This window comes from Drosophila busckii, unplaced genomic scaffold (assembly GCF_011750605.1).
Source record: "Drosophila busckii strain San Diego stock center, stock number 13000-0081.31 unplaced genomic scaffold, ASM1175060v1 hic_scaffold_44, whole genome shotgun sequence".
NCBI lineage: Eukaryota > Metazoa > Arthropoda > Insecta > Diptera > Drosophilidae > Drosophila > Drosophila busckii.
Window position 1 is genome coordinate 1 of NW_022872754.1, and position 14523 is coordinate 14523.

Below are 14523 nucleotides of genomic sequence, written 5' to 3' on the forward strand. Positions count from 1 at the left end.
TCGCAATGAGGGCTCCCTCGATTTGTATCTGGAGCCACTGAATCCCAATGGCAGCTATCGACGCGAGCATTCGTTCACTCCGCTTACCCATCGATTGGCCAAGTCGGCCGCGGGCGCTGTCTCGTTGGCGCCTTGGCTAGCTGCAGATGCTCCGGCCAGTCGGCAGTCGGCGGAGAATAACTATTTGGAGCCCGAATCAGGCAGACGGCAAATGTTGGATCGTCAGCGACTCCGCTTTGCGCAGCAACAAGCACAAGCACAACAGCAACATCATCATCGCCATCACCACCACCACCATCATCATCGTCACCAGCAGCAGCAGCAGCAGCAGCAGCAGCAAATTAGCGGTGCGCTGACTGAAATGTTGCGTTACAACGAGCCCATGCCCGCTACTCCTCGCACTAGTCGCACTGCCAATTTTCGTGTAGTGGGCAGCCAAGCTCCAATCCAATCCAGCAATGGACGCAATGTCAACTTCTTCAGCCCCACTGTTGCTGCAGATATGCGACGTTCCTTTTTACAGCCGGCTAGTGATATCATCCGAGCGCGCACGCAGCGACATCGCGCTCCACGCTTGGACTCCTTTCCCATTGGCAGCATGCGGCAGGTGCAAATGCATGTGCAACGTGGCACACCCAACGTGGCGCCCAGTCCTGCCGCCTCTGCATCCGCTGCTGTGGCAGCAGCCCAACGTCTGGTGGAGTTCAGTGAACTTGCGCATGGCGCCAATGAGCTGTTGAGCCAGAATCCCGCCACTGGTGGCTTTGTCTTTCAAACGATCGAAGAGGAGGAGCCGCTGCAGCTGCCAGAGCAAAAGCAATCGGCACAAGAGCGTGAACGTTTTCTCTGCTTTCCCTTTCTCTCGCCCTCGAACAGCGGAGCCTCTGAGTCCGAGGAGCAAAACAATTTCCTTGCGCACCGCGCCGAGTTTGTCGCACAACTCTTGGCCTCGGTGCTTTGCGAGGAGGATCTGGCACCTGCCACAGCAGCAACAGTGCGCTCCAGTGGCGACTTAGCTGGCGCTGGGGATTCTCAGTTGGAGCTGAAGTCTCCAGCTCTCTGATGCGCATTCACGTGGATTTTTTGTATTCATTTGGCTTACTCTCCAGACTATTGGACTCTACTACAAATTCAGTAGTTAGTAAACGACGACAAATATTGTCACCATTTTGATCATATTTTAAGCAAAAGAAATTCAAACAGTATTTGTATTATAATTTGCTCTATCATGAGCTAACCACAGCATGAATCATCAAACATAAATTTAGCTGGCAGCGTATATAGATAGATAAGTAATCGAAAAAAGTTGCATGTGATAAGAGTTTACGAAATAATAAATGTTTCATATGAAAAAGAATGTCGCATAAAAGAATTAAATCACTTAACTTTTTAAAGGGCTAAGATATTTTAATTTTAATTAAATGAACTTCAAATTATTTAAAATATATTTATTAAAAAATTATGAACTAAATGCCCACCCCAATAAAATATATTAGTAAATAAAAATATATTGATGGATACTAGAGCGAAGAAAATTAAAATTGCACATACAAATTTGTCATTTTAAATAAATAGAATTTAAGGTATTTGTTCAATTACATTTCAATTATTTTTGCTGCGATCTAAGTCATGGTGATTAAATTTGTATTTAAAAAATAACAAGACCGCAACTTCACGATACCCTTTTTAATTTTTTTTTTATCAAAATGTCGTATATATATTAAGATATTAATATTAATATTAATATAAATATGTAATTTCTGAGATCACTTGGACATTCAAAATCAAATTGCTGATATTTACAAACGTATCTCATAGCCATCTAACACTTGAGGCTAATTAAAAAGTCAACAAGCTTGCGTGCTTGGCTTGGAATCTCGGCCTGCAAGCGAGGGTTTAACCAATTCAATGCGGCAACTCTGTCTGTCTATAGTCTGACATGCCTCACAGGCAGACGCAATGCGCATTTTTATGAGCAAAAAAACGTTCAGAATATAATTCTGTTTACTTCATTATTTAAATGGCAAAAGGCATTGAATTACGCTGGGGTAGAACGAAGTGCGAGTGGGAGTGGGAGTGGGAGTTGTTATTATTGTTTTTTCTTTTTAATTGGATACAAGTGCATAAGCGAAATTGTAACGCAAGCAGCAAGCTTATCTCGTCTGCCACAGACTGTGGCAAGTGAAACATAAATCCAATTTAATGCTTATTCTGCTTTAACGGCACAACTGATGAGTTTATAATGCAGCGTGTGCTTGTTTGTGTATATGCAATAAACTCTGCGTGATATAATGCATAAATTTGTTTTTTTTTTTTATTAATTGAGTTATACAAACAATTAAAATGTATGACAGCACAATCGAGCATTAAAAATTAAAAACTATTGCTTGTTATCCAATTAAGCAGCTTGCAAATAGACTCGCTAACACTTTAAGCTATAAAGCGTGTGATTTAATTTAGATTTATGACAAAATTAGCTGACAATGTATTCCAAGAATAAGTTTGCCCATTGGCAGCAGCTCACATAACTTTGCTTTTATTCTAATGGTCAACGGCAAACGTTTCCCTTGTTTTTGCCAACGTCACTGGCACATTATTATGTTGGCTTGGATCTCTATCCCTTGTCACTTGCTCTTGACTTTGAGCATGGGCACAACAACACTAACTGACCTTCAAAGCAAACAACGAGCTAGAGAAAGGGCGAGAGAGAGAGAGAGAGAGCGCCACACACACTGTGGAAAATATTGTGCCCTAAATTCGATACATATGCGTGCCAACCCATTCCTCATAGCTTGGCTAAACTTTGGGGCTAGGCAACTGTTTCACGCAATTCTCTGACATCATCACAAATTGTACTTAAACTGATACCCTCTATTTACATTCGCTTTGGATAGATATGCAGCCTACTATTGGAAGGTCTCGCGCGAAGGTCGTCGCGTCTATATGGATTACTATTATATGGAGCATGGGAAGCAGATCTATGGTGTTCCAATTGGCGGCATTGGCGCCGGCAGCATTGGACGAGGCTATGCTGGGGAGTTCTGTCGCTTTCAGCTGCGTCCTGGGATCTATGAGTACAATGTGGTGCATGCTAATCAATTTATAGTCACCATCAAAGATCACAAGGGATGCACCATTTTTCAAAGTTTGCTCTCAAAGTGCAGGTAAGCTCACTATTAATTTAAATAATTTAAGTATTTCATGTAGTTCCTTGTCCATTGTAATTAGTTGTACCACCGCTTTAGTCAATTTGTCTTTTTGCGTGTTTATTTTTTTTTTTTGCTTAAAAAAAATCAATTTGCTTGGCACAGAACGTAATACTTTAAGCTGCAATAATTTAATTTAATTTATATGCCTTATAGAATCCTTACTTGAATTTCAAACTCAGAACTATACTTCACTTCACTAATCTTCTATAGCTCAACTAAAACCCTCTGGTATCCCTTTGTACAGTTTTCTAAACCACATTGCGTAACTTAATTTAAGTAAATATACTGCAGTTTATTAATGACAATAAATTTGTTTGTCTAGTTTCTAAATACAATAAATATATTTTTATCTCATTTTCGCTGCACCCCAACAAACAAAAATTCAATAAATAATTACAAATCAACAACAAACTGAATTATCGATAAATGGGATATGACTTGATAACAACTTTTCTCTGTGTGTGGGTGTGTGTGTGTGTGTGTTTGGATTCATCAACAACAAAAATATGTTATTATAACCATACACTTGTCTATTTTGCTTTTGGAACTTGCAACTTGCAACATGCATTCGATTTGGTTTGGTTTGCTTTCACACATAAAATTCACACAAATTTAGTAGCAAACATATGAGTGCTGAGGCTGATGAGGCCAATGCGCAAAAAACTAAATGTCAACTGCCCAATTGCAGTAGCCGACCGCGTCATCCGCTCAACGCCTGGCACTCCAACATCGAGGACTCGCGCTGCAGCTACACGGGACTCTATCCGCGCGCTTGGACTGAATACGATCTATCCCATTATGGCGTGCGTCTGGTTTGTCGCCAGATATCGCCAGTTATACCGCATGATTACAAGGAGTCAAGCTTGCCATGCGCTGTGTTTGTCTGGACGGCGCAGAATGTTTGCGATCAGGAACGCAAGGTGTCGATAACGTTTACCTTTAAGAATGGCACAGGTAATAAGAAGCAGGATGCTGAGGGTGGCGCCGAATCGCAGCTTATAAGTGAGGGTAATGCCAAGGGCGTGGCCATCAAGCAGAAGATTGCCGACATGCCTTGCAGCTATAATTTGGCCTGTCGCGTCTTGCCGGAGATTAGCATAACACGCTGTCCCCAGTTCGATCCGGCTGGCAATGGTGAAGCCTTGTGGGCTCAGCTCAAGGAACATGGTCAGCTTACCGAGCAGCCCACTGCAGAGAACCTGAAAAGTAAGTTAAATAATTTAATCATTAAATTTCTATTTAATTCGTTATATTTTTTGTAGCCAAAGACATTGGCGTGGCTGTCTGCGCTCAGTTGGCTTTGAAGCCACAAGCTTCCCATGAGCTGGAGTTTGTGCTCGCCTGGGATATGCCAAAGATACAGTTTCCACGCAAGCTGCAGATGCACACACGCTACTATACCAAATACTTTGATGACAGCGGCGAGTCCGGACCCAAGATCTGTGATTATGCCTTGAAGCATTATGCCAGCTGGGAGCGACTAATTGAAGCCTGGCAGCAGCCCATCCTAAACGATGAGTAAGCTATTGTCCAGCATTTTAAATAGCTTATAGCTTAAACTCTATTACCTGTAGCGGTCTACCTGATTGGTATAAGTGCGCTATATTCAATCAGCTGTATTTCATTTCGGATGGCGGCACCCTTTGGCTCAAGTGCAACTCCTCGCTGGGCAAGGAGCTGGAGTTTGACGATCCGCGTTTGGCCTACGGACGATTTGGCTATTTGGAAGGCCACGAGTATCGCATGTATAATACCTATGATGTGCATTTCTATGCTTCGCCAGCTTTGGCACATCTCTGGCCCAATTTGCAAGTGAGCTTGCAGTTTGATTTCAAGGATGCCATAGCCGCTGAGCTCACCGATACACGTAAAATGCTCTATGACGGCAAAGTAATGCCACGCAAGGTCAAGAACTGTGTGCCACACGATCTGGGTGATCCGGATGAAGGCAAGTTATTAGCCCAGCCAAAAGCGAACCAAAGCCTAACCCTAATTTTCTTTACAGAGCCATTTACACTCATCAATTGCTATAATATACACGATGTAAACGATTGGAAGGATCTCAATACGAAATTTGTGCTACAAGTCTATAGAGACTACTATGTGCTCAATGAGCTGGCCCAGGCCCAAGCGGATAATGCTAGCAAATTTAGCTCCATTGAGTTCATTGACAAGGAGAGCTTGTATGAGCTATATGCGCAGGATAACAAGCGCAAGAACTCAGCAGATGAAAAGCGGCGTAAGCTTCAAAACAAACAAACAAATTTATTACATCATTCATTATGTGCATTTGTTATACAGAGAATCGCAAGTCTGCCTCGATGTACATCAATGAAACCAATGGCAAGGTTTATCTGATGGATGGCATTGGCTACTTGAAGGCCATGTATGCTGCCTGTAAAGCTATTATGGAGCGCACAATTGATTATGACAAGGATAATGATGGACTCATTGAGAATACCAAGATGCCGGATCAGACTTACGATGCTTGGGTTATGGACGGACCCAGCGCCTATTGTGCGGGACTCTGGCTGGCTGCACTGCAAGCTATGTCCGCTATGGCTACTATATTGGATCAGCCAAACGACTGTCTGCGCTATCAGGATATTTTGGAAAAGGGCAAGCATTCGCTGGAGGAGAAACTCTGGAATGGCAGCTACTATCGCTTTGACTTGTCGCACAATCATCGCGATACAATTATGGCCGATCAGCTGTGTGGTCATTGGTATTTAAAGTCCTGCGGCTTTGACTATGACATTTATCCCAAGGAGAATGTGCGCAGCGCGCTTAAGCGCATCTACGACAACAATGTTATGGGGTTCCATGAGGGCAACATTGGTGCTGCCAATGGCTTTATAGCTCATGCTAGCGATGCTACCAAGCCTGGTCATGTGGACAACAGCTGCATACAGTCCGAGGAGGTGTGGCCTGGAGTTGTTTATGCCCTAGCGGCCACAATGATACATGAGGGCATGTTTGAAGAGGCTTTCCAAACCGCTGGCGGCATGTACAAGACTCTTTCCGAGCGCATTGGCATGAACTTCGAGACACCCGAAGCTCTCTATGGCGAGAAACGCTATCGCTCGATTGGCTACATGCGTCCTCTTAGCATTTGGTCCATGCAGGTCGCCTGGGAACGACGCAAAGCTCTACGGGACTAATTCTATATAGTACAATCGATTTAACTCAGTATCGTCTAAAAACCAAAGATATTTCTAAGCTGTCACTAAAGAGGTTCTTAGCTTTTAGTTTTCAGGTCGCAAACGTAACGAGCTTATTTGGGTGCTGCTGAGAGCAGCCGAATTATAAAATGGTATTCAAATGTTACAAGAAAGCTTTATAATTATGTATTTTATTTATTTTAAACCCAAGCTCAGTTGATTGCCTTTTTACAATGTCTTCTCTAGCTTTTAAGTCTGCCCATCAATTCGTTGGCAGTCACAAAACGCTGAGCACTTGCTGGTTATAAAACATAAACCACTCAAGTACAATTACGAATGGTATTCATGATGGAAGAAGAAGCACAAATCCATATTTAAAAGTTAGCTAAGCAAATTGTTTAAATTTAATCTTGCAATTTATCGATGTTTCATCAATTCTATATATATATATTAATGTATTTATGTCTACAAATTTAGCAAATATAACAAAATGTGTTACGTAACAAAAAATATATATATATATTCGCAAATATTAATTGCAATAAACTAGCAAGTCGTTTTATTCAAATTGCAGGAAAGCAAATTTATTTGTTGGACTGATAACTATCATTTATAATTATTTTATAATTACTCTTTATTTAACAAACTGAATTTTTAGCTTAAATTAACGCAAATAAAATGTTCTAGAAAACGTCGTTACATCACAGCTCTGCTTTATTATCTGCGGTTTCTTGAGTACCACTTCGGTTTGGTGTCCACTGTTCTAGAAACTTGGCCCACTCTCGTCTGCTACGACATAAAATAACCACTGAGGAGGGTCTGCAGCCAAGTGAGTCTAGCTCCTCCATTCTTTGCTTAGTGGTCTTTAAGCTATGACACAAAATTCGCGGAACCTGCGCAATTTCGAAACGCGTGAAATTTGTTTCATTAAGCAAATAGTCTAGCACCTCCTTAATCTGTATAAAATAATATGAAGCATTATCATTTAATATATCTCCATATTCAAGCAGCTGTTACTTTTGTCACTCTGACAGTGTGCACCTGAGGATGTCTGTCCATAATGGCTTTAGTTTCATCTACAGTAAAGCCCAAGCGATGTGCTACATACTCCACAACTGATGTATACTTTCCTAGCACCTGCAGCTCATCCAGTGAGAGCTTTAAAGAACTGCATTAAATTAGGCATTTGGCTGTTTGCTTTAACAATAAATAAATATACTCACCGCTGTAATATGGGCTCCGGACAACGCACCATCCATGGCATGATTTTATCTTTCTTCGCACGTTGAGCACGCTCCAATCGCAACTCTACCGATTTGGGTGTATAACGAAACGCCCAGAGATCTTTCAACATATTTATGGGCGATACATTATAGTGAATCATATGTTCTAAGTTCTTCTCAAACATTTCGTAGGGCATCTCTAGTATAAACAGCCGCTTGCATAGATATTTTGTCACAATCTCCGGACTGACTCCCAGTTTTTCGCTGATATAATAAACACGATTCAGTTGAGGTAGCTTTTCGGCGTTTAAAGCGCCGACGAGTTTACGCAGACGGGGTACAGTAAGCCGCAAAAAGGGCACAAAATGGTTTATATCCTGCGTGTCCATAGTTTGTATCAACTTGAGCTTTAGATCCAGACGTTCTGAAATGAAAAATTTCTTAATACGTCAAGGTTTTTAATTGCATATACCAACTTACTGGGATCCAAAGCCAATAGCCAAGGATATTCAACAATACTGCGCTTTGTGACGCCCGCCAGCTGAAGTTCGTCCAACGTCTGTCCCAGACTGCGATTGCGATAAGTTCGATGCACATTTTCATCATTCAGTATGCGCGCCACTTCATCATTTGTTAGTCGAAAATATTCTCGCAATTTGGAAATTAAAACGCTTGCACGCGTGCCTGTCTCTTGCTCTGCTCGATAGGGCACATAATCATTGTCTCCCTCAACCGGCATGGCATGGCTGCTAATATTTGCGCCCACTGCCAGAGAAGTCTTCGGTCTCGTGTGGCTCTCATATTCGTGTTGTGTAAACAGCGTGCGCCTAGCGACTGTTGTTGTTGCTGAAGTTAGTGCGGTATTATGTGCTGGGACGCGTACTTGTAACTTCAGCGCATTTTCAAAACCACGCACTAGATTGCGCAACATATTTACAATAATTTATCAAAATAAAGCGTACAAATTATAAACAATTTGTGCCCATCAAAAGTGTTTGAACAGCTGTTAAAGGAGTTGCCAGATCGGAAGCCTAAGGTTGCCATACTGTTCGGCGCAGCTTTGCAACAGGGTGGCATGGCTGCTGAAGTAAGCGCGTGTTTAATTAACTTTTAAATTGTATATTTTAATGAAATGATACGCGTTCACCTTGTCTATTTTATATGTATTTTAAATTCTACCATAAAAAATATAGCAACTTAGCTTATTTTTGATTAGATATGTATTTGACTTTATTGCAAAAAATACTGCTTTAAAGCCCTGGCATTTGCTCGACTGTTAAAAGCAAATATTAAAAATTGACAAAAACATGAAATGTGTATCACAAATATTCCTACAATTGGAGCAATCAACAAAACAAGTGTGCAAGTATGAGAAATTTTACAATGCATTTAAATTACTCCACATCAATGTCCTTTGTCACGCGTCCCACCCAGTAGACAAAGCCAGTCTGCACTACAGTGGACATGAATTTGACATTGCCCTTGTAATTTGCAGGTGCAGTCCATTCGAAGCTAATCTCGCTCAATGGGCTTCCCTTAGTGGCCTTCAGATGGGTGAGTGTATCCTGTAAGATATTTTTAATTAATAAACTGTTTGCTTATCACTCTTGTTGCTGAAAACTTACATGAGGGTTAGAGCAGTCCAGTGTCTGGGAATGAGCTGGATCCAATACCGTGAAAGTACCCACGGCACGGTTCTGACCATCACGAGCCTGAATAATGAAGCCCAGGAAATCGTCACCGCTCAGCTTAAGCGTCAGCTTCTCACCAGCAGCAACATGGTGAGGACCAGTCAAGGTATATGGTGGCTTCTTTGTCTGGAGCTCGGCTCCATGCTGTGGTGTCAGATCACGGCAAGCAGCCTTTGGTGCGCCATCGGAGTAGGCATTGACACCAACGGTCAAGCAGGCAGCAGCAATCAAAAGCAAACGGAACATGGTTTCTATAAAGAAGAACAATTAGTAATTATTTAATTTAATTCAGACTTTTGAGTGCTTTTAATATTGACACCTACTTCCCATTTAAATATGTTAGTGAATATTTAATAACAATTAACCAATTATCTTGCTACAAGCGTGGGTTTTGTCTAATAAATCAATTAACATTTGCAGTGAAGTGCAACTCTGCGTGTTTGATTTTTTTATTTTATTTTAATTATTTATTCATTAGCCTTGGCCAGCTTGACTTTGTTGGCGACTGTCAACGCGTAATTATAATTTATTTCTATATGCATATTTTATGGAAAACTAGTAGTAGTAAATGCAATGATTGCCTCGTTACTCTTTTAAAACAACAACAGATCATTGGAACAGCTGTATAACAAAATGATTATCAGATTTGGACCATTTGAATTTAGTAAAAATTGCATAACAGGTTTTTGAATAATACGAAATTCAGAAAACTCGTTTGTAGTACAGGGAGTGAGATCTAAATACAATTGCCATTTCAACATGGAATTAATTTATTTGTAGCGACAAACGGATAAAACGTGCAGGGGAGTTGTTTATTACTTCCTGAAATGAAGTTTAGATCTATGAACTATTATTGATGGCATAAATCAAGTTCAAGGCAATTAGTTTTATGTTTCGTTAGGTACAACCCCCGATTGATCTGTGTCTTTTTTTTTTTTTGTTTGACAATTAACAATTCACACGCCAACGCACTCAAGCGTCAAACTGTCCGCCAAAGACCTTGTCGATGCCTACGGACAAAACAACAAAGATAAAGCCAGTTTGTCGAGGTACTTTACCATGTCTTTATGTATATATCTTGTTATATGCTAAAGTTCAGCAGAGTTATTGCTGAAAATAATTTTACTGTTTTTTTCTTGTTTTTAGTTTTGTATTTTAACTATATGTATTTACGGACATTGTCAAACCGGTTATTGTATTTGTTTAAATAAAATCTAGTCGGCTTTTGACGTATTTCTTACTTTGTTGTTCAAAGCACAAAGCCACAATTATCAAGTTTTGCAATGGTTGGTAATAATATTTTAAGCCTGAGCTCGCTCAAGCTTGAAACACTGATATCAATTATCAATTTTAAATGTGCATATAAACATTGTTTAATGACACGCAACACATAATTACAATAATTCCTGGGAAACTTTTATAATAATAATCAAAAAATTTAACTTTAACCAAACAAAGGTTCAGAAACAAATAATTTATGTTATCCTACTTTTGCTAAGATAAAGCGTCTCTTTTGACGTTTCATGTCTTTGTTAATTTTTAAATCGTTACCTACCACTTGGGGAACAAAACCGCACAACACAAAAGAAAATTTGAAATGAGCTGAAAATTCTCGAACACACCGCTATTTATACCAAACCAACTACAAGCCGGTCGACTTTTAACTAAAATAATACAATAGCTTTGATTTATAAACAAACAACAACACACAGACCGGTCAAAGCCGAGCTTTAGCTCAAAGCTCAAGACAGTTGAAAGAGAGTTATAAATGCTAAAGCTTCAACAGTGAGAGTTTCTTGCCAATATCTAAAGGCATAAGATAGAATTTTATGATATCAATTTAGTGCTGACTAATTGTTTAGTATGAATTAAAGCAAAATGCCAAACAATTAGCAGCATTTTAACATTTAGATAAAATATAATAATAAATTAATATCACGCCTTTCTAAAATGGAAAGTTATATCATAATATAATTAGATTATGTGCAAAATTTAGTATTTAACTTTATTTAAGATAAATACATAGCATTAACTAAAAAGAGTGCGTTTAATTTGAATTTCTCCCAAAGCAAACACAACATGTTTTTCGATAAAGAAGTTTTGACAGTTCAACTTCGATTGACTTGGTCAACTCAGCTTAAAGTAGATTTATATGTCATTGTAATTTTCCATTATTATTTACTGCAATGGGTGCAGAGCAATCAGCCATATTGGTTTGCACACAAACTGGCAAGCCAGAGCCAGCATTAAAACTAACAAATTCCGAGCAGTTTTTCCAGTTGTACTTTGATAAAATAGTGGAAAATACATTAGCACCGAAAACAGGACCTGTGACCGAAGCGCTGTTGCATTTAATTAGGAACATGCCACAGCAGCCATTAGGTATAGGCTTATTAAGAATTTAATGTTTTGATTTAATACATCTCTAAATTTAGCTAACAACGAGCAACTTGAACATAATTCAGAACCAATAGAACAGGATTCAGGTTTTGAAAACGATGAGCATGATGCAGATACGACCCCGCCGCTAGCTTCGGAAGAGTTCTCCGATAGTGACATTAGCACCTCAACTATTTATAACAATGATGAAAGCGAATTTGAGCTGATACAGCTGGAATTTATGGACTTTGAGCCATTAGACTTGTACTGTTTAGCAGATCCTAATTTGGCATTAGAGCAAGAGTTTATCATACGTGTTCCGGAATTAAACATTGATGAAGACGATTAAAAACATGTAATGATTACATAAATTAAAACTTTATGTACAAAAGGTGCTTACATTATTTTCTACTTAAAATTAACTTTCTTCAGTCGAAGCGATTTGATTGGTCTAATTATGCTTCGTCGCTCGTCGCGATGTTTTTTAAGCTCTGCCTCACGTTTCTTGGCCAAATGCTCCGATTTCTTATGCTTGTTCATTTCGAATGTCATCTGCCGATTGCCCAGCGAGCGTCCAACATTGGTTACCTGCGATTCTAGGTTGGATATGACACGCACGCGATCTTGCAGGCTGACTTGTTTCAGGTGCTGCTGGAGCGCACTATTGCCTTCTTCAAGTGGCGTCATTTTAAATTTATTTCCATTTGTCATTTGCTTGCTTGCATTTCCGTTTGTTATTGGGGCTGCATAGTCATCTGGTCCGTCTGGCTCTACATCCTCTTGCTCTGCCGACGGCTCTTCCTGCTCCTCCTCGTCCTCGCGTTGCCGTTTGACTTGCTTGTACGCCTGTTTCATTTCCTTTACATAATCACGCCTGCCCTCTTCATCCGATGAGGCATAATCGTCACTGCTATGCTCGCCGTCGCTCTTGTCAAATCCAAACAGATCCTCATCGTCGTCGCTGTCCTCACGTTTTTCTGCTTCTTCTGCATGCAGCTCAGCCACACGCGCCACCTCAATGCGCTGCCTGATTTCCTTGGCCTTGGATTTGTCCAAGCGATTGAGCACTGGCGCCAGCAGACGATACTCCTCGGCCTCCTTGTTGACCGCAAAGTCAGTGTTTTCAAACATTGCCTTGAAACGTTCGTCCTGTAACAAGTTTGGCACGTTGCGTTGCTTGGCGCTATTCGAAGGATGCGCCTGTTCGTCCATAATCTTAAGTGCCAACTCTTTGTTGACCTTGGGTAGCTTGGATTCAATTTGCAAGCGTGACTTGCGTTCGCTTTCAATTTCCTGCCGTACTTTCTCTTTGCGGAAACGATCGAAGGCAAACGGCTCTACAACAGACTTAGCCTTGTTGTATAGACGCACATCCATAAAGTAACTGAAAAAAATAATAATAATTAGCTTCACTCATTTTTTGTATCTTACTTAACTTACCCATGCATATAGCCTTTGAGCAGATTGGTTCCAATGAGATGCTCCAGACCCAGCTCATTCAATTCTTTTTCGGTAATAAATTGATAATCATCGTAGACATTCTCCACCACCTCAGACTCCATCTCTTCCGTTAGATTGTCGAGGAACGCGCACCAACGTGGCGCAGGTCCCATGTCTGGCACATAGTAAGTCAACATTTTTATATCTTCTTGTGCTAGGAAAAACATGCCAGTATTAGGTATAGTGCAGAAATCATTAAACGATGTTGTGGACTCCACATATGCTATTTGTTTGCCAGTCTGCTCATCCCACAGTTTCAACATGGCTTCATCCATACTGTAAACGGCATTCTGTGCAGTATTAAAAGCTATACGCTTTATAGGCACTTTATTTAGGTGATCCTTGATAAGTAAGGGCTGTCGAGCACGTATATCATATAGCAGCACATGTCCCGATGCTGTGCCTACACCCATGTGTAGACCATTTCGATGTTTAAGCGCAGTTACCGACGGAAACTCTTTGGTACCCGGCAATTTGATAGCCACATCTAAGGTGGCGCAACGCAGTTTACTACGTGGATCCCAAGCCTCAACTGTGCCCTCTCTCGTCCCTACCATTAGCAAATTATGCTCTGGATTGACGTCGCAGGCGTTAAGACAGCTGCCGTCTGTTTCGTAAGGCTGTAGAAATTGTCCACGCTCCAGATTCAAACGATAAATATCCTGACAAAAACACTTATTATTGTAGCTATTAAGTTTTTAAGCAGCAAGTTACAACTTACCCTACCAACGCCCACTATGTACATATCACAGCTGGGCTTATGATATTTCATATCACTCCCAAAGCGCGGCACACGCAATCTATAGTGGCGTCCATGTGCCGCATGGATTTCCACATAGCGGTCGCACTGCAGAAACACCATTTTGCTGTAGTCATCGCTAATCACTTCGAATGTGGTCACTTCAGAGTCAAAACAGCGCTCAAACTTAATGGACAGATTGGCGACTTCAAAACATTTTACACGCGGTTTGTAGGTGCCTGTGGCTAAGATGTATTGATTATCGGGACTCATACGTATGCTTGTGCACACTCCGGGCATATCAAAGTCCTGTATCAATTCGATTTGCCGCCGGGAATCCACCTTTTTCATCAGCTGTGAGCGCTTGCGGCGATCGGTGAGCCACTAAAAACGAATTTCATGAATGGGTTGTTGCTCAGGTGTTGCAGCATTATACTCACATCTGGCACCGACTTGCCGGCGCTAAGATTGTAAATCTTGACATCATTCACTTCGTTAACAAACATTACTGCATTTTAATTGAACATCCAAGAAATAAACAATTCCAACACGTGCTTGCGTTGCTACTAAAAATAATGTACCAAAAAAATACTGAAGAACTCAGCTGGTCCATATTGACAT

The 14523-nt window shown here is 40.7% G+C and overlaps 6 protein-coding genes across 6 annotated transcripts; 3 read left to right on the forward strand and 3 right to left on the reverse strand.

Moving 5' to 3' along the window:
- Positions 1–6: 6 nt before the first annotated feature.
- LOC108608063 (histone-lysine N-methyltransferase Suv4-20) lies at positions 7–1351 on the forward strand. The gene has a single exon (XM_017999249.2). It carries the CDS (start codon positions 212–214, stop codon positions 1061–1063), a length of 852 nt encoding a protein of 283 aa, XP_017854738.2. The 5' UTR covers positions 7–211; the 3' UTR covers positions 1064–1351.
- A 1547-nt stretch (positions 1352–2898) lies between these two features.
- On the forward strand, positions 2899–6338 carry LOC108608061 (non-lysosomal glucosylceramidase). Its single transcript, XM_033294824.1, is given in 7 exon segments — positions 2899–3164; positions 3826–4415; positions 4472–4727; positions 4784–5157; positions 5215–5448; positions 5511–6184; positions 6186–6338. Coding segments are annotated over 7 exon segments (2412 nt in total). The 5' UTR covers positions 2899–2943; the 3' UTR covers positions 6249–6338.
- A 656-nt stretch (positions 6339–6994) lies between these two features.
- On the reverse strand, positions 6995–8593 carry LOC108608064 (transcription termination factor, mitochondrial). Its single transcript, XM_017999250.2, has 4 exons — positions 8074–8593; positions 7594–8017; positions 7388–7538; positions 6995–7326 (listed from the first exon to the last, which is right to left on the reverse strand). Exons 1-4 carry the CDS (start codon positions 8522–8524, stop codon positions 7072–7074), a joined length of 1281 nt encoding a protein of 426 aa, XP_017854739.2. The 5' UTR covers positions 8525–8593; the 3' UTR covers positions 6995–7071.
- Positions 8594–8795: 202 nt separating this feature from the next.
- Positions 8796–10935, reverse strand: LOC108599730 (defense protein l(2)34Fc). Its single transcript, XM_017986735.1, has 3 exons — positions 10840–10935; positions 9219–9535; positions 8796–9158 (listed from the first exon to the last, which is right to left on the reverse strand). Exons 2-3 carry the CDS (start codon positions 9528–9530, stop codon positions 8988–8990), a joined length of 483 nt encoding a protein of 160 aa, XP_017842224.1. The 5' UTR covers positions 9531–9535; positions 10840–10935; the 3' UTR covers positions 8796–8987.
- Positions 10936–11402: 467 nt separating this feature from the next.
- Positions 11403–12052, forward strand: LOC108607571. Its single transcript, XM_017998462.1, has 2 exons — positions 11403–11666; positions 11720–12052. Exons 1-2 carry the CDS (start codon positions 11471–11473, stop codon positions 12010–12012), a joined length of 489 nt encoding a protein of 162 aa, XP_017853951.1. The 5' UTR covers positions 11403–11470; the 3' UTR covers positions 12013–12052.
- On the reverse strand, positions 12010–14522 carry LOC108607567 (nucleolar protein 10). The gene is made up of 4 exons (XM_017998458.2): positions 14343–14522; positions 13885–14286; positions 13104–13825; positions 12010–13047 (listed from the first exon to the last, which is right to left on the reverse strand). The coding sequence occupies exons 1-4, from the start codon at positions 14406–14408 to the stop codon at positions 12072–12074; spliced, it is 2166 nt and encodes a 721-aa protein (XP_017853947.2). The 5' UTR covers positions 14409–14522; the 3' UTR covers positions 12010–12071.
- Between the last annotated feature and the right edge of the window lies 1 nt (position 14523).